The sequence below is a fragment of the Netta rufina genome, assembly GCF_964035555.1.
Source record: "Netta rufina genome assembly, chromosome: 3".
Classification (NCBI taxonomy): domain Eukaryota; kingdom Metazoa; phylum Chordata; class Aves; order Anseriformes; family Anatidae; genus Netta; species Netta rufina.
The window spans coordinates 105500416-105519653 of record NC_140125.1 but is presented as its reverse complement, the minus strand read 5'-3'; the positions used below and the strand labels follow the sequence as shown (position 1 = coordinate 105519653).

Below are 19238 nucleotides of genomic sequence, written 5' to 3'. Positions count from 1 at the left end.
AGTAAGTCCTAAGCACCAGGCAGAACCTAAGAAAGTGTCCGTAGACTGAATAGGACTTTGTACACAATCATCATTACCACAAACTTCACGTGGCTACAAACAGCACCTTGATGTGAAGAGCATTTAATGCCTATCAGCAAGCCTGCCACCTATTAAAGCTATGAGCCAGCATAAACTTCACGCAAAGATGAAAGCAAGACTGAGAAAGATCAAGGAAGTCCGAGGTCTACAGACTAAACTATTTCTTTGTAATGCCTCTCGGAACGAGAATCTGAAAAGGGAGGGGTTCATTCATCACTTACTCACGGCCCAGCAGCCACACAAAGGAAGCTGGCTGGATTTGATTTGTATGAAGAGGAAGCTCTAGCAATCTGAAACAAAAGTTGACCTAATGTTTAGGATTAGATTATACAAAAGATGCTTGGCTCCAGATCAGAGCTTGCCAAATAAAATTACTCCTGAATGCTTTAAATCTAACAGCAATAACAACTAAAGCTCAAAAAATAACTTGTTAGGTTGCTGAACTGACCTAGCTTTTGCACCTTCGAGAACTGGCATCTTTGCAGCAGAACAGCAAGCTTCATTGTCCTTTTTGCAGATGGTGACAGAAGTGTTTTGGGATTTGGAGTTCAGTTTTACATAATCTTTACACAGCACAGAATATTTCTGTGAGACAAGATTATATTAATTGGGTCTCCTTGTTACTGCCAAAGTTCTTCCATTCTCCATTTGAGCAACGCAGACACTCCTGCTTGCAGTCAGCTCACAGACAGTGCATCCACTTAAGTGTTTTGCAATAGCAGTAGCAAAAATAAATTCGTCTCATACATTTTTAGTGAGAATCTCTTTAAAAAACACCTTCAGAAACATTCAACATCAGCATCAAAGCAAAGATGAAGAAACAAAAAAAGGGTTTGGGGCTGATGAAAGTTAAAATAATTCCATTTCAAAAATTAACACTAGATTGGAAGAAGTTATAATGGACATTCCAACATCAAATCACCTTGTATGCTCACCTCTTTCTGATCAACCTGGAGTGCTGATTTTAAAATATCTCTAAGCTGTGTTAATTGTCTTCTTTCCTCATCTTGTGCTTGTTTAATCTTGAATGAAGAAAAACACATTAAAAATAGAATTATTGTTTCTTTTTCAACACAGTTCTTCCAAACTCGCTACTTAATTGGTTCATTTTTCTGAGAAATGTTCAGCAAGAATGAAAACACAGAGAAAAGATACCATGATAAATTTATTTTCCTTTTTATCTTCAGAAAACTCGATAATGGCTAGGATGTTGCTGGGTTAAGAATTCAATACTGCCTCACACTGCTCTTGCTTCCTTGTGTTCAATTTGAAACCATATATTGTTTTTCACTTAGTCTGCAAACATTTTATGGTAGAGGCTCTTTTCCTAACATTTTACACAGGGGGGTTCTGAACTGGATCTAGAGCTCCTGGACATGATATGAAAACAAAATTTTACTCAAAAATCTCCTCAAAACCTTAAAATAATATTAAACTGGTCAAGTAGCCTGAACAAAAAAGTTCACCGTTCTACTGTAAGAAACTAAGCACAAAGAAAGCGAAAGGTTGCTAACTCACTGTATAAAGATCTGTCGACAGTGTCTCAATTGAAGGCTTAAGACTTTCAACTGCTTTTAACCCATCCTGAAAGAAACTTAAAAAAAAAAAAAAAAAAAAAAGCAGACATTAAACTTTACTTTGTATTTTCTATTTAAAAAGTTGCCAAGAGAAGACATACATATTATACCACGCCATAAGCTTCAAAACCTTAAAAAAATAGTTTTTATTCATCTTTGACTGATTCACATATTTATTACCATTATAGCTTATTCTAACATGCAAAATCCCTTAGCAGATCCAGAACTGACACAACCCACAACCAAATAAATTTTCTTCACTCTCACATCAAACACAGGTTCTAATCGCAATTTTTGAAGGCCCAGAACAAGCAAGATTCATTGCAGAACAGTACAAGCTCTAGCAGACATAAAATCATTGTGACTTCTTGGAGCCCAATCATTTCACACCTGATGCAATCTTCCCTCTAAAGGAAAGCCTCTTTGTTTCCCAAGCATTATTTACAGCCTACATGCAAACTGAATATGCTAAATCATACTGTATCATATGTATTAGTGTATTGGCACAATAATGTTCTTTATTCCAACAGAGAATATTGCAGCTCTCTAAAATAGGTAAGATTTTCAAAACAAATTCAAAGAAACCACGGGTATACACATATGATTAAAAAATTGCTGCCACATTAGCGAAAGAAATACTTTCACTCTGGGAAGCAGACGTGAAAGTGACAACACAACACAGCATTTATGTTGGGGAAATTTTATTAAATGGACAGGAGATGAGTGACCAAGTACGAGAGAAACCAATTTTAAAGCAACATAGTTATATATATAAAAAAAACACTACATTTCTTTAAGATAAGAATTCACTGATTTTAACAGGCTGACAGTAGCTCTTTCAAGTTAATAGCTGTGGCTTTATTGCTATGTTATTGATCTGTAAGATTACCATAGAAAGGAACATCATTCTTTGTGTTTTAATACTGAGTCCCCCAATTAATTTGAAAGAAAAAGTGAGATACTTTAAAATACAGTTTGATCCCACTGCTTTTGCAGTTTATTTTCTTTGAGTACAGAATTAATTTAGATCATTGCCATTTACACAGGTGAAAAACCAACAACCAACGACAAAACTAATAGACCACTAACATATTGACCAAACAAATAGCTTTGTTTCAGCAGTAGTTTACAAAACATACCAAATTATTGTGTGGCACTCCTTTGGAACAAGCAATTATATTCTACTGTACTAATAAAACACATTATATACTTGGGAATATTGTAAGAAACTCAATTACAGATCTGTTTGACAAAAGCAATTTGTCAAAAGATTTAATGAGACCAATTGAATCTTTACTTATTTATAAATCTATAAACCTATTTTTTAAAATCCAGTAAAATACTGCAATTATGTCAGAAGTTTAAAGCAAAATATTGTTCCAGTTATTGTGTAGGTATAAAAAACCGAAAACATACTTGCACTGAGCGTGAAAATATTTGATCAAGTTCTGAAGCAAGTCCACTCCTTTTTTAATCTTGATTTCATTGACTTTCAGCAGGTACTGTTGAAACAATAATGGATGAAATAAATTAATGATTACTACCATAGTATTATTTAACATTTTATTTTCAGTTATATTTCAAACTTTAACAGTTCCGGATTTAGAAGGCCTGAAAAGAATATGCCAAACCATGGCTTCATGGGTTAATCACACAAAAGCAAGAGTTGCCACTGCTGCTTTCTGGTAACTTTGTGGGGATACATCACTATGGTTAGTTCAAATTGTTACCCCATCCCTCATGACTCCTAGTGGAAGCCTCTACTAAAGGAAGCATAAAAGTTTGTGCCGTGAATTTAGGAACCTGTTCTGAAACCCAGCAGCCCATGAAGATGTGTATCTCACTGGTTGTTAAACCCATTGCCAAACAGATGTCATTAAGCAAGAAAGCAGTTTATTCCAACAAAAAAAAAAAAGGGGGGGGGGAGGGATTATTTTAACCATCTTTTTACATCTGCCTTTTGATTTGAACATTTTCTCTACCAGTTCCTTACACACGGTAATAACAGAAAATTACAGTTTAGCACGATATTTAAAAAAATCTTAGCACCGAGCAACAAAAAAAGTATAATTAGATTGCATTACGCATGAACAAATTTCATATTAAGTGGCAGCTCCTCCCCTGAACGCCGTAGCACAAAAGATGATGGCCATGCAAGCAGAAGTAAGATTGCCAGATATTTACAGGTTTGCTTAGCTGCCCATTAAATGTGGGCAAATTTTAATGATAGTGACCTACAGGCAAAGGGGTGAACATGCTCTAACACATCTGGTTTTCGCTGACCCACGTGGGATAAATATTTCACCCCAGATATTTTAAAACAAATAAAATAAAGCAGTATTTAAGTGCCAGCTTTCAATGATGTGGCTTGTCAAGCTGGTTCTGATGAACAGACGACTGCCCTAAATATATGCACACTACACAACATGTACCCAGAAGAATCACCTCTCTGACTCCTGCTGGTACAAAGCGGAGCTCTAAGCATCTAGAATTAGGTTCACTTTCACAATTTACAGAGAACTAGCTTTTACTAATAATACAACTCCCAACACTTGTGATTTACTAACTAAAACAAAACCAAGTCCCCATTTTTTATTAGAGTTAACCAAGTATAATCTTTTTTTCTGAAAATCAGAAAATGTGACATGTCCCAGGATATGCCCCAGCTATTCCAGATTTAAGGTAATTTCACAGATTTCAAAGATTTCAAAGTGGCAGAGCTCTAAAATATCTTGAAAGACAACTGGATTCCATCCTTAGCACTTTTTTTTCAATACCAGCCAATAGTGTACTAAACTGGTGTCTTTCCTCACATAATGCTGCAACAGCTGGCGGTGCAGGGAACAATGTAGAGAATGATCTACGGCTTAAAATAACTTAGAGTGAAGTAGGAGCATAAAGGCTTATTTATTATCATCTCTTAGCGTTTAATTGAGCTTTGCATTGTTTATTCTGCAATTTACTTTCAAGCGAAATTAGAAAATTCCCTCCAAAGTTAGCACATCAGGACAAAAAAAAAAGTGATTTAGCAATGTGACTCCACTAATATCTTGCTACTCCCCTTTAACATCACATTTGCCATAAAAAATGATGTTTTTCTAAATGTTCCTAAAAGAGATTAGCAGAGCAATAGAGATTTCATGTTGCATCTTACCTCACACATCTGTAACTGGAAGAACCTTCTCTCTTTCTCCATCTCTTCCGCAATTTCAGCTCCACTTATTTCTGTACGGATCATCCCGTGCAGCTTAGCATGCTCTTTTTTCTCCTTCTCTATTTTTGTACTACAAGGCAAAGAATCAAGTCAGTGAAGTGCGAAATTCAAAGCCTATCAGGAAATCTGATTATTTGCAAAGTCTACTGACAGATGCAGAGCCAAACTCTTGCAGCTTTGCGTGTGACTTACTTCCAGATGCCATTTCATTTGAAATTTGACAATGACTAAAGATCAGCAGTGACATGCAGTAGCTGAAATCTAATTCAATCATCTGTTAAAAAATAATTTCCTGACATAATCTGAAAGATCCTAAATGAAAGGAAGATACTAAGTTCTTGTGTTGAAGAAAAAAAAAATCCATCTACAAAATAATCCTCCTACATTTTCAATTAAAATTCATGCTTAATCCCAGCTGACCAAACACTGCTTAACAGAGTTCAATTATGTCACCAGATTTATTGAGTCTTGCCTGTCATCAAGTCATCTTCTATATATACAGGGTTTCTTCAGCCAAAATCACAGTTGCCATCTCTACTTGCTACTGAGCCAGTTGGCACCGGGAATGCCGGCCAGCCGGCTGCGTTGCAGACTCCAGAAGTCTAATAGACCAGCTGTCCTAATTCCCTCAAAGTTTCCACGAACATTTTCCAAGAGCTCTGAATGAAGAAGGTTCTCCTGGAGAATATAAATGAATAGCCAGTGCCCACGACAAAGCAGAACTCCCCTCTACAGTTATTCTTCACGTTATTACTGAATAGTAGCGTAATTATATTCCCCAGTTAGCCCAGCCTGATATGAAAAAGATGCTAATAGAACAAAATACGTGAGGGTATTTACAGAGAAAGGCTTTTATTTTTGTCACTCATACAGCTTAGAAGCAGAAAAATCTGAAGGGGGCTTCCTGAGGAAATGCTGCCCTGCTTTGGGACGGGAGGAAGCACTGCACAGGAATAGAGGAAACAGGCGAGAGGCCCAAATAACACACGCACTGTCACACCTCCTCTGGGGCAGTCAAGAGTCTCTCGCTTCTCTCTCTGAAGAGATGACGTGTCTCAAGTGCTCTCTTAACCTGCTGTTAACATTGCCCTGATAGTTTACATCCTAGCTGGGCTGAGGACGTCCAGGCAGCAGCGTGTTCTGCACTTCTCAAGAATGTGAAACCATCTCCTCTTACACCTGGAGCAGCAAGGGAAAACCAGAATGAATCCCATTAATCCCACAGCATTCCCACAGGGATGCTGTGGCAGAGCCAGCCCCTTGCAGCATTGCAGCAGCCAGCACATCCAGCCAACGTTACGCTCCTTCTTGGCACAGCAACTTCTCCAGGAAAGGGACCTTCTGAGGAGAAATCCTCTCCTTTGAAATAAATAGTCTGAAAATCTTCATTTGCCTGAAGAAAAGCTCAAGTCCAGAATCTTCTATTTTCATCCAAAAAAAAGTCTATATTCTTTCTGACTTACTGTCAACGTGCCATTTTGTAGCCATAGAAAACCAAATCCGAACAAAAGAATGAAGCAGAACCAAGTGTGAACAAGGACAATAAACATGCTGCCACATAAAAGAGTTGCCAAGAATGGCAAATATGCAGCTCCTTTCCAGCACACCAGGTGAAAGTTTGCGTTCTGCAATCCTTGACAGTTCTAAAAAAGCCAAACCTCCGAGCAAAGATCCAGGATGGTTTCAGTGATCTCAATTTCCACATTCATCTAGCAGTTCATAAGGCCAAAGAATTCAATGAGATGTGATTCAAGTTTAGTAACTGTCAACTGGTAGTGTTTTTATTGTTTGTGTAGAACAATAGACATAACCACGCCTAAAATTAAGAGCTTATTTACATGTCATAAGGCATTTATAAATGCTAGTTCAACCAGAGCACCACTAACTCCCAAAGAGTCAAACAATAAGCACAATACTACAGCATGAATTTTTTTCAGAAATTGAATTCCTCTTCAAGAATAGGCTAGACTACTCTTTAAAGGATAAGCATACTCTCTGAGGTGTAAGGTAGTAAAACCAAGAATAAAGCATACCAACATCCAGCAAATAATTCAGGGAAACAAGGCATCCTTGAAGCCATTTGCAGGAGCTTCACTTGCATTTTTGTAGCAACTGCAAGTTTCCACATCGTAAATGGTGTAGGAAACAAACTCAGAGGTGAGGCTAGCAGGCAGTGCTTTGGAGGATGAGGTCTTTGGAATTGGTTCCGTGGCTTCAACAACTTCAGTGATGCTTTAAAGCAACAACAAAAAACAGCAAACTACACTCTTGGCAACAAGCACCAGAGGTACACAATGGTACATTTCATGTTTGCATTTCCTTTTTGCTTATGCTTTTGGTCTCCAACTACCTTTGCAGCTCTGTAGTCCTGAATTTAACCCGTTCTGCTGTTTTACAGTACCATGCCATTTCCTTTCTGATCCTGTTTCTAGGGAAACAAAGGAACCACGTAAGGCCGTGCCGCATGCAAATCTTCTGGGTGTTAAGGTTTAGTTGTGTTTCCTATCAAATTTCAAGGGGCAAGTCCAGGTCTGGCAGCATCAGGTGGCACTGTACTGTGACATTCACCAAATCCTTCTGGCAAATACATTTCTATGATGTACTGCAGTGGGATTTCCAAACATTACAGCATATTCAGTTTTTTCAGGCAGATCAATTAAGCAAAGTAAAGAAGAAAATAGGGAAAACTGTAAGAAAATCTTCTAGGATCAACGAGAAAGAAGCGTTTTGTAAAATTGCTGTTCTTGAAGCTCAGGCTGCACATATTGCAGATATAGATGGACTTTGCTGACTACCATTAAAATCTGAGCATCCTTCAGCCCATTTACAACACAGCTGCACATGACTAAGAAACAACGAGCTCTGATGGGGGTAACAGACAAGTACAGCTGAAACACAGGATGAAGAATTCTAACAAAAAAAAAGTAGAAGAGAGAAATAAGTGGCCTTGCCCATTCAAGTTTCCCTATATGACAATCTGTAAAGCTCCAACGTGAGGAGCAACTGTTTTTCTGTATAAATTTTAATTTCAAATAAGAAACTTGTGCCCTACATACCATGATATAAACAAACATCAAAGTAGGCTTCTTTCTTTGCTTTTCCTTTTTAATAAATAAAAAAATAAACCTTTCAGAAGGACGTGACCTGTTACTGTTTAACACGCCTAAGGCTGGCATTTATTTTCCATCAGTGAACGTGGGTAAACACCTGGAACACGCCCTGTGTAGACACAGCAGCAGCAAGCTGGCTGGGCAGGAGCTGTCTTTCTTCCTCTCCCTCCCCATGCAGCAGCAGTAAGCCAGGCACTTCAGTCTGGGTACGCAGGTGAGAAGGTGCAGAACAACAGCAACAGCACTTGGAAAGCTCAGGGGGTGCATTTTGGCAGAGTGCTTCCAAGGGCTATTTTGTTTCACAGAACAGCGTTACACATTTTCCCTCCAAGTATCCTTTCTTCATCTAGTCTGCTTTTTCAGCCTGACTCTGCAGCTTCAGCCCTGGCCTTCTGGTCTTGCAGTGGGAGAGCCTCCAACTGATTTTATCCTACTGCCTGGCAAGGCTGACAGCAAAGCACCACCTACCATCTCTCCTATCACCCAAAAAGAGAAGTAAGGCATCTCCAGCTTTTCCCTTTCACTCATCCTGCTCTGGGAGGTGGGGAGAAGAGGGCAGAATGAGAAAAACGTGTCCAAATCGTTCCAGTATTTCATCCATTATATATGCAGATTCATTCAAAGCTTTTGCCATTTAATTCAAAAGTATTCTCTTTCTAAACAAAAATATTTAATATGAAATCCCAGGCTCAAAGCAGTCTATAAAAGCTACTTCATTTAGCATTTACTTTCTATACCACTCTCTTAAAGATTATTTGTCCTCCAATTTGCCTGATGTACGTACTTCAAAAGAAAACATGGCAGAAGTATCCATGATCTATGCATAGCAATGATCTGCTGAACCAAGGTACGGACCCGAAGAAGTAATTTGAGAACAGCTTGTGGAATTTTTGGATATTGTTCTTAAATATTGCTCAAAAAATGAGTTTCACAAACTAGAAGCATCATCACTTACTAACACAGAGCTATGCAGACACCTTTACTGAGGACTGTAACAAGACCTTGTTCATTCTCCTGTTGACTTCAGATGGTTCAGAAGCAAATCGTTGATGATGGCTATATCTAGAAACGCGTGCTTGCATTCCTGCACAGTGATGTAATGCACTTCAGACTACTGCCTTGATCTCATAATCCCATAAGCACATTCAAACAACTTGTTTTATTCACTCAAGTGTGCATAACAGACTCCATGCCTAGCTTCTAAAAGGGGAATGGCAAAGGAGGAAAGGGAGCCAGCCAGACTTCCCAAGAAAAGCTTGTTAGTTTTCATTAAGCTTTAATTTTTCATAGCATTAGCAGAGCACTTATTAAACTTCTGAGGATAATATATATTCCCAGGCCTAAAAATAAAGTCGTCTTTATAAAAAAAAATTAACATTTCTTCTTTTCAGGAAAGACAGGTTTGTGTCTGGAACACAGACATTGCCATACAGCTAAAAAAGGTGTAAATGATGTGCCTCAGTAAGTTTCTGGCTCTATCTCCTGTACAGAAACAATACAATACCCACCTCGAACTCCACCACAACAGGACTGATCAGACTAAAGAATGTGGGTGAAATCTGGCTCCCTGCCTTGCTGGGTACGGTCTGCCTGCTGGAAGCACGAGCAGTTGTTCCGACATCCGCTCCTTCCCCATATGCTCCCCCGGCGTGCCTGCCATTAGTGTTTAAGTACATGGGGGAAAGCGACTGCCTCATCACAAAAAGAGCCCCCTCTGCACCAGTTCCAGGCAAAGACACAGGCAGAATGATCCCACTGCTGTCCCACAGGGGCAGACAGAGTTGTCCTGCTCACACGAGCAAAGCGAAGTCTAACTGAGGTCGAAGAGAAAAGCACTGCTTTGAACTACCTTTAAAACCAGTTAAAAATCTTCAGGGCTACAACGGGAGCATGCTAATGACAGATGGTGAGGGAAGATGAATTATTCACGAATGTCACCCCAGGATATTCCCAATTTTTGATTAAGGCAGGTTGGCATAAAGCTTCAAGTGACTTGCTCCTCTTACTCCCTTACTCAAGAACAGTTCCGAAGTGTAAAGCCTTCCTCAGTTACATCAGCTAAGGTGATCTTGAGGAAAATACTACACAGATTTAGGTATCTACAGGGAGATGATGATAATAATAATAATAATAATAATAATAATAATAATAATCAACACTGCATAATAATCAACATTGATGGATGGTCATCCAAGAGTTTAAGAGTGGATCCTAACATTACTCTCCCAAACAAGACTAGATATATAAATATTTTTAAACACACAATTTCATTGCGAAATTAAAGTCTGGGAAATGAAAGTATGGGAAAGAAGGAAAAAAAGCAATTTTGAATTAACTCAATTTCTTTTCAAATAAGCCAAATTTTTATTATTTATGTTAACACCTGCTATGTCTTCAAAAACATGCAAATAAGGTGAGGTACTGAGGCAAATACGCTGTCTTTACAAGGAAGAATCTGAAGTATTCTGCTTATCAAGCTGACGAATTGGATGAGAATCTCCTTATCATGGCAGAAATCAGGGCGAAGGCTTTGTCACTTCTCCACAGACTATGAAAATACCACTGCTATTTATTTGGTGTTTAGCTTCACAGGTCTGAACTTGTGACTTGGAAATGAAGACCAATGGTATGATTTTAAGCATATGGTGTAAGACAGTCAGGCAGACAAAACTAAAAAAGCTGCCTAGAAGCCTTGAATTGTTTGTTAACCCAAAGGGAAAAGAAAGGGGAAAGAAAAGGAGGAAAAAAAAAGGTAGAGATTCAGGAGAAGTATCACTGGAATATCTAGCTAACTAAGCATAATCCTAGTACTGGCTTTAGGCACAGTCCAAACCAGGATTTTTCCAACAGACTGAAGAAGAGGGAGCAAACCTGCAGCTATCAACACTGACATCCACCACACCACTCCAGCAGCACAAGCTGTAGGTCAGACTGAGGTTAGTCCTTAGTCTTTTTTTTTTCCTTTCTTTTTCCCCCATTTTCTTTTTTGATGCAGAGGCTACGCAGATGCTACTAAAAAGAAATTCAACACATGATTAAGAATTCTTGAAACAACTCCGCATTCCCTCACTGCTGCGGATGACCGAAACGCACAGATAGAAGGAAGTTCAGATCCATTAGGAACAGCCACAGAATCAAAACAATCATTATCTCTAGAAACCTCAGCGGCATACATAATAGCAACTCCAGCAAACCAGAAAAACTTCATGGTTTTCCTACGTCCAAAACTTAGTAGATGATAAAGCTGACCTCAACAAGTTCAGGCTCAAATTAACATTCTCACCCGAACTTCAAAATCCCATCATTAAACTTGCAGCATGAGATTTGTAAAGGCCGAGGCTCAATACCGATAGCTAGTAACATCTCAGCTTGTCTGGAAATTGATCTTCCACACGAGATAGTTTGACAAATCCCACAGTCCTCCTGCAGGGGCACGGGTGTCACGTCAGTGAAGATCCGTTCTGAATTTAGTTCAACAAAACTAGGGAAAATTGGTCCTCTCCTTGGTAGAAGTGAGGCAGATTGCACTGAAAAGTAATAGTTCTTGACTGCCAAACTTAAGCCCCAGAAAGCTCTTCCAAAACAACAACCAACAACAAAAAAAGTCACAAAAAACCTTTGAAGAATTTGCCTGTAAATGGCATTCCCAGGCTCCCTATCCCAAGCCTCAAGCAGATGATCCTTTGGTCTTGATCAAAGTGAAGGAGTCCAACAGGCTAGACAAACAGCTTTCAGCTCCAGAATACTGATGTGGAGCTTTCATCTAACTGCTTAAAAAGCTAGCAGTTAAAAACACAGCAGCTGCACCAAGCCACCACCCAGAGGTATCAGAGAAAGTGGATCTGAAAGAATTTCCTGATGAACGTGTGCTACTTCCAGGTTTTGGATGCTGTGACATAAGTAGATTAGAAATAAGTACTGTCAAGGAAATGTGTTTCACTTGTTAAAGAATCTTGCAAAACCTAGAGAGGCAACTTGGAAAGCAGCATCACCTTACAGGAGAGAAAAGAACCAGTCTAGGATCAAAAATGAAGTGTCTTGTTTCAAAGCAAAGTCAGAACGCCGAGTTTTTACAAGACAGTTGCATAAAAGGAAAAAAAAAAAATAATCTCAAGATCTCATACCAGCAGCATTGGATTCAATCCCACAGCAAAAATAAATACAATGCCAGCATTGCATTTTCAGGTGCTGAATGTAACAGTGTATGCAAAACATTTTTTCCAGGTATCTACTGTTCTTAAACTCAAATGAGAGTTCCCAAATTCACAGATTCAAGTACGTTTCCTATGGACATTTTGATTCCTCAACTACTAATTAGTGTTTTTTTGTTTTTGTTTTTTTTAAAAAGTATGCAGCTCTGAACCATATCACCTGCTACCATAAGTAAACTGAGGACCAAAGTACAAATCCTTGCATCACTGGAACATGCTCACCCTTGTGAATATTCTATGAGAAATGCTAAAAACATCCGAGGTCTTGGTCCACTAGGAACAGTGTTCTTGGTGTGTGTCCCAGCAGCCTGCACATGTATTTATTTTCAATTCTGCACATAAGCTTTGTGGGACATCACTATGAATGAGTTATACATCATTAAAGAAGCTTTCAGATCCAGTAATCAAGCACAGGTAGACAATATCGGGCTAAATTACACGGGTGTTCTTTACAGCCCATCCTCAGAGATAAACTACTGACATGGGCAACGGTTAGAAATCTTAATTACTTCAAAAGCTGAAAATTGGCAGGGAACCAAACAGGATCATTCACTGGAATTAAGGATGCAAAGCACTGGAACCATCGCAATCTTGACACAGTTACAGTCTTCCAGGGATTCAGGCTGGAGGTTTACGTTAACGTTTCAGAAAATCTTGTTATAGAAACCTAGCTATAGCTAGGCAGTTTCAAAAACGTAACACCACTAAGGTGTTACTCAAAAATCAACCCTGGAAAGCAGTAATTATACCTTTTTAAATTGTTATTCACAAAAGGAATAATGAAATTTATCTAACTTGCTCAACTTGTTGCTTTCGTGAATAAACACCCTCCAGGAACCACTTCTGAAGGATGTCTGCACATGACTTCAGAGGGGCCAGCTCCATAGGCACCAGAGAATCATTACTTTTTGGGTGAATGCAAAAAGAAAAAAAAAATGGTGCTAGATTCTCAGCCAACCTAGGCAGCCAGGGATCTGTGGGAATCTTCTGGACCTGCATCATCAGAAATGGTCTGATATGTGTGGAGCTGATGACCTCAGAAGATCAAAGATGCTGGCTGGAGAACTGACAATGCTCAATGGATAGTCACAGCCCAGGTAATATTGGAGTACGGAATAAAACCCACTGTGAAATTCTACTTCAGAGCCTACCAGCTGTGCTGACACAATTTACTTGGCCAACCCAGCAACTGTAACTACTCCTGAGAAAGGACACTAAGCCATTCAAAGATTTATGAGGTATCAAATTAATTTTGTTTGGTCTTCGGTATCAAGCTTTGTTGAATTATTTGATTCATTTAGTTGGATATAAAATTCGGGATATAAAATTGTCTTAAACCTGATGCTATGGCTGTTTAAACTGTGCATACTGCACCTTCAACAAGTGGCTTAGAGTAAATTAGGCTAGACACACAGCATGAGACACAGTTGATGAGAATTGTATAGGCATTCATCCACTTCTAGTGTGCAGTACACCTGCTGAGAGCATCCAACCTTGTCAGGAAATGCAGAAAACATTCATATCTTTAAATAAACGTCACTAAATACATGAGGTACAGTAAGGTTCCTGGTACTGGACTGATCTGGAATCACATACTGTTTTGGAGCCATACCAGTAAACAAACTTACTCCCACACCATCCTCACGACTTTGTTGGTAAGTGCCAAAGGCTCAGCAGCCACTAAGGTCTTCCTATAGACCTCAGCACTGGACACAAGTCCCTTAAGAGCTGCTAGAACCAGAGACATTACATATGGTTTACATATTCTTGTTATTTTTTTGAAGACTTGAAAACACATGGACATTTCTTCTGTGCTCTTCTGACTAAAGAAACTTTCTAACTACATTGAATTAGTCCACAAAGAGGAGGAGAAAAATAACAACAACAAATCCTTAAAATGACATCAAGAAGTGCAATTACATTGCTATACTTTTGGTACTTAGAAGATGAAAACACAGGGTGGATAACTTCTCCTTTTTAGTGTTCTCCAAAAGTAGAGGACGACAGAAAAGGAAGTGGACTTTCACATGTAGCAGATTCAGGGTACTAAAAAGGACGCTATTAAAAAAAAATCTTTCCCAATCAAAATAAAACTTCCCCAACTGAAGTGGAATAATATGTAGTGGGAGATTATGCTGATTACTTGGAAATTCATTAAGCAAACAGGTTTAACCAGAGATGTTAACTGTCATGGCATTAAATCTATCTATCTATCTATATATAACTTTGAGGTAAGTTGTGTATTACAGAATTTGAAATGGTTGTGCTTATGCACTACAGATCCTTTTTTTAAAAAAAAAATAAAAAATCTTCCCAGCTAGGACTTCTTTCAGGGACCTTAATACTAAATAATGACCTTCCTAGATTTCATAGCAATTTCATTTCATATACTTCCGTTTTATATGAAGTTTAAAACATACATACACTTTTGTTTCATAGTCCTTCCAAGCTTTATCAAAGGGTTTTTTCAGGTCCTGTCAAAAACAAAGAGAAATAATAATGCAGTTACTTATTTACATGAAAAATACTGTAGATCTAACTATGAATCTTTGCCTTTTGCAATGCCTACTAGAACAAGGAATTTTGCTTGTTCCTGCACAACTCACCTCAGGACTGTGTAAAAGTAATCCTGCACATAGGATTAATACATTCAGATTTTTAAAAGCATCTCTAAGAGTTAATGTGAGCTAGATCTTTCAACAATTATGGAATTAATTAAAGCAGCATTTGATTATTTTCTCAAAGCAGGGGCATGAAGCTACACTGTATGAAGTGCACTTCTTCTGAGACAGAAAAATAGAAGAACAAGAGGAGCGAAATGTGGTAACTAACACAGAGGTCATAAGCATATCTTAATAAATAATCTTTTAATTCTCCAGTATCTTACAGAGGCCATTTTTAGTCTGTGTACATTTTCGTTCTTCCTTCAGTGTCTTAGAACAATAGCTGCCAGTTGCTTCCTGTTTGCTCAGTAGTAAATGAAGCATAAGCCAAAGAAGTTTGTTGGCTATAGGCTTTGAAAGTTATTATAAACATATCATCGTCTGAGCTCTAAGTTATTATTATTTCAAATAGGAAATACCCTCAGGGCACAAGTAGGTTTAGTCTTTGTTAAGAAAAATGCCATGCTCATTCAGCATAACGCGCATTTCTTCCAAACCTGTGAAGTTCCAGGTTTGTTTAGAATGCTAAGGAAATATATTAATGAAAATCCTTTAAAACACTATCCCCCTTCAACTAAGTAAGCATCTGTAAATTTACAGTTGTTACACCTCTTTCTCTGCTTATCTTCTGTATCTCAGAACTGCTTTTAAAGCCTCCAAATGTTTTGTATATGTAGTCACAACAGCATGCTGTATGTGAAACCACAGATGGAAGGGATGACTCAATAATAAAAATGTATCCTCTTGTTTATTAAGCTAAAAAGATTAAAATCAAATAAAATTAATGTATTAGCTAATTGTATTTATTATATTAATGATAATTTTACACATAAATAATATAAACATACCCCTTTTACTCCTTTCAGATCTCCCTTCAGCAAGCTGTCCAACGGAAAAGTGATTATGTTGTTCATATTCTGAATCTGTATACAAGAAGAGTACAGCAAAATATTTTAATATATTTTAATGCAGGATGTGTGTTGCCTCAGTTCACACATTTCAAAAAACTTCAGTAAAAAAAAATTCCGATGTATTCTTTTCCAAATGATACTTTATGAAGACACTTATCAGTACAAGCAGTAATCAAACAGAGGCAACACCAGTTAATTAAACTTTCTCTGCAAACACCGTAACCCAAGCCAGCAGGAAACCTGCTGCTGATGCAAGTACCTCATCCAACAGTGACTGCAAAATAAGCCCACTATTTTTAACACTGCCTGATTTCACCGTTTAAATCATATCAGAACAATGACACCATTTTTCTGCATTTATGTCTTAGTTCATGAGGATGTTTTAGATGTTTTAGATCAATCTTGTTTATTTTGCAGTCTCTTCAGGCCCATTCCATAACATATATTTGCTACTCTCACACAATATGGTGTCTTATTCTGACAGAAGTTAAGATGAAGGACTCTGGCCTTTAAAATACCACTATTTAAATATTTTGCCTGTGTTCTTAAAAGGTAATATATTTACAATTGACCTATCAGCATATGCTTTTGATTAAGGATTTTATGAGGTTTTGTGTTAGCAAGTAATTCAAGAGCAAGCAAGTAAATTAAGATTTTATTTTTTCATCTGGGATTAAAGAGAAAAAAAAAGAAAGTCATAGTTCTAGATAAAGTATCTGTACCATAATATTTTGATAAGGGCAAAGACTGAAGAAAAACAGTATGAATAATACAATGAGTAGCATACACCAGGAAAAGAAACACTTCATTTCCAATCCTTCATGATTCAAGGACAACGTTCAAGGTCTGGGTCGTAATAGCTAGGCATGGGGTTTAAATTGTAACAACCTGACCAGACTGCACTGAAGAGTAATAGAGTATTTTAGAATCACATTATGGAAAGAAAATCTGATTAGCTTTTACAGCAGTGTGGTGAAAGTTGCCTTGGGGTGGGTTTCTCTCTCTCTCTCTCTCTATATATATATATTTTTTTTTTTTTAATGTGACTTTTTCAAGAAAGAATATCAAAAGTCTCATTTAGCATAATCCAGCAGGAAAAGGAACAACACTAACGGGAACACCAAGAAAAAAATACTGCCAATTGTGACACTTCAGCCTCCCCAAAATGGAAAATACAAAGGATATTTATCAGCCTACAGTTATTTGGTGTCCTCCCTAGAACAAACCCCTAAGCATGTGAGCCAGTGGTCCTCATGCCCAGTGATGCTCAACAGCTATTAAAAACATACTAACAAATGCAAATCCCCACCCTTTCTCTTCAAAAAAAATACCATTTTACTGTATTTGCTTGAAATTTCAGCCAGCAACCAAAGAGAAAAAGAACATACATAAATTTTAAAGCTTAAAAGAATAGAGAAGATTGAAGAAATAAAGAAAAGCTGGTTTACTAAGTCACCACAATAAATCCCATTTCCCCTCCTCCACCCTACTTGTCCCAGAAAGAGCTGCGGGACTCAACCCCAGCCTTTTACAATCAACAAGTTAAATTCAAACTTTGTGTTTGTTTTTAAAATAATTCCTATAAAAACTGAACGAGCAACATCTACACATGCTTAGCTGGCAGGGCTGGAAACCATGCCCTTCACAAATTCTCAACAGCTCTACAACATCCACATACCAACATAATCATAGCAACAACAATATAATAACGGCCAAAGTTAATAAAAATTGCATGTTATAGATATAAGAGATAAGTGAAGCAGCTTAAATCACCCCAAAATCAGGTAAAACACAAAAACGTCTATAAGAAGATAGATGAAACACATGCCCCTATGGACACGGACATCCAGAACAGCTATCCAAGAGGAGAAGCAGAAAGAGGTTTCATTTATGTTCTCATCCCGTGATTTTCTACAGTGTTATTCTACTCCATCGCTATGATGTAGCCAAAAGGTCTAACCTCAAGCTCAATGCCTTCACAGCCTCCATTTAATTATTCTTCAAATTCACGTAATCAGGCAGAAACCAAGAGTAAGGCATTTCTCAGCAACAGTTTCAGGACAAGAGTTTTTTCCTTAAACCAGAAAAAGAGCAGACCCTCAACTATTAGGGGAGACATTCAAAGAACATCAACCAGCCTTCCTAACAGCTCTGGATGTTTCCTAGAGATTTAATTCATGGTGCATGAATGCATGCTCCCAGATACAATGCTCCAAAAGCAACTCTAAAAAAAGACTGGGAGCAAAAAAACATTCTTTTATAAAATATGGAGAGTGTTTGCCCGTTCAGATGAACTCCTTCTGTGGGCTACTACCTGTATGTTGTTATCAGCCCAGTGTATTTATTCCCTGTGCTCCTGCTTTCCTTGCACCAAATGTGAACATACATAACGTGTGACCTTGTCATTATTAGCCTAGTTAGATGAATCACACTTGTTGGTATTTATAAATCAGCAAGCAGGATACAGAAGAACGATCTTACATTTCTCCCTCTTTCCTGAGAAGCTTAAGCTGAACTACAGAAAAATATACACTCATTTTTTTTTGGCACACGGGGAAGCACTAATACGCTGCAGCTCCTTCTCTGTGTGGACACAGAGAGCTAAATGTATACAGCTGCTTCTATCGATTATTTATGTTTCAAAATGTTTTTTAAAAGAGACATGCATGAAGGTGCAGGAAAGCTTCAGAGAAATTAAAGCCATCCTGTGTCAGAGGAACACTGCAGGTTCCACGTGTTGTTTTCTCTCTCAAGAGAGAGAAGAAAGAAATAGTTGACCTGGTTTCCACTTCCAACACTGCCGCTTTGGCAGACTCACCGTTTTCCTCTGACTGTTTCCAGCGAGCTAAGATGACAGAGACGGGATAATAAATTAAAACTTCATAACTTGGAGAAAGCTCAGAGGAGGAGGAGGAGAAATGGCAGGAGGGAGAATGTAAAAATAAACAAAGCTGCAGCTGCCAGAAGTGATGGCAGAGGCAACAGACAGGCCAACGTTTGCAGAGCGGAAAGAAGTTTTTCAAGTAGTTTAAGAGCCTATGGCCAAACACCGGAGTTGTTCCTTTGCCAGCACTCCTATTTATTTTAATGAGGCTTTTTCAGCACAGCTCTGGATACCAGCGCCTGCAGTCCTTCAGTAGGTTGTGTTGTTTTCTAAATCCAAACCAGAAGGAAAAAAAAAAAAAAGGAAAGTTAACACAGAGTGCATCTTCGGACATTTTTAATCAAACTAAAATTCAGATGCTTGCAGGACATCTGATACAACTCCCATCACCTTATTAAATTCTAGATGCCTCCCTCATATTCGGTATGGGCTTCTCAACCACCACCTTGGGTGTTTTGAAGTGATGGTAGGATTGCCTGTTGATAGGAAAGTTATTTATTTTTTGTTCTTTTCTTTTTCTTTATGGCACGTACCACTGCACCGAATACTTCCCAATAGTTTTCCCAGCGATGCATGCTTTAGGGGGA

General features: G+C 38.2%; 1 protein-coding gene across 1 annotated transcript in view; it reads right to left on the bottom strand.

Moving 5' to 3' along the window:
- The window catches only part of ASAP2 (ArfGAP with SH3 domain, ankyrin repeat and PH domain 2), a gene marked incomplete at its 5' end in the record, with an annotated part of 82117 nt that overhangs the window by 32781 nt on the left and 30098 nt on the right, over positions 1 to 19238 (bottom strand). The window contains 6 exons of the mRNA XM_084283694.1: positions 1017 to 1103; positions 1600 to 1675; positions 3075 to 3160; positions 4813 to 4942; positions 14618 to 14667; positions 15705 to 15779. Of these exons, the coding sequence (XP_084139820.1) occupies positions 1017 to 1103; positions 1600 to 1675; positions 3075 to 3160; positions 4813 to 4942; positions 14618 to 14667; positions 15705 to 15779 (504 nt within the window). The remainder of the gene's footprint in view (positions 1 to 1016; positions 1104 to 1599; positions 1676 to 3074; positions 3161 to 4812; positions 4943 to 14617; positions 14668 to 15704; positions 15780 to 19238) is intronic.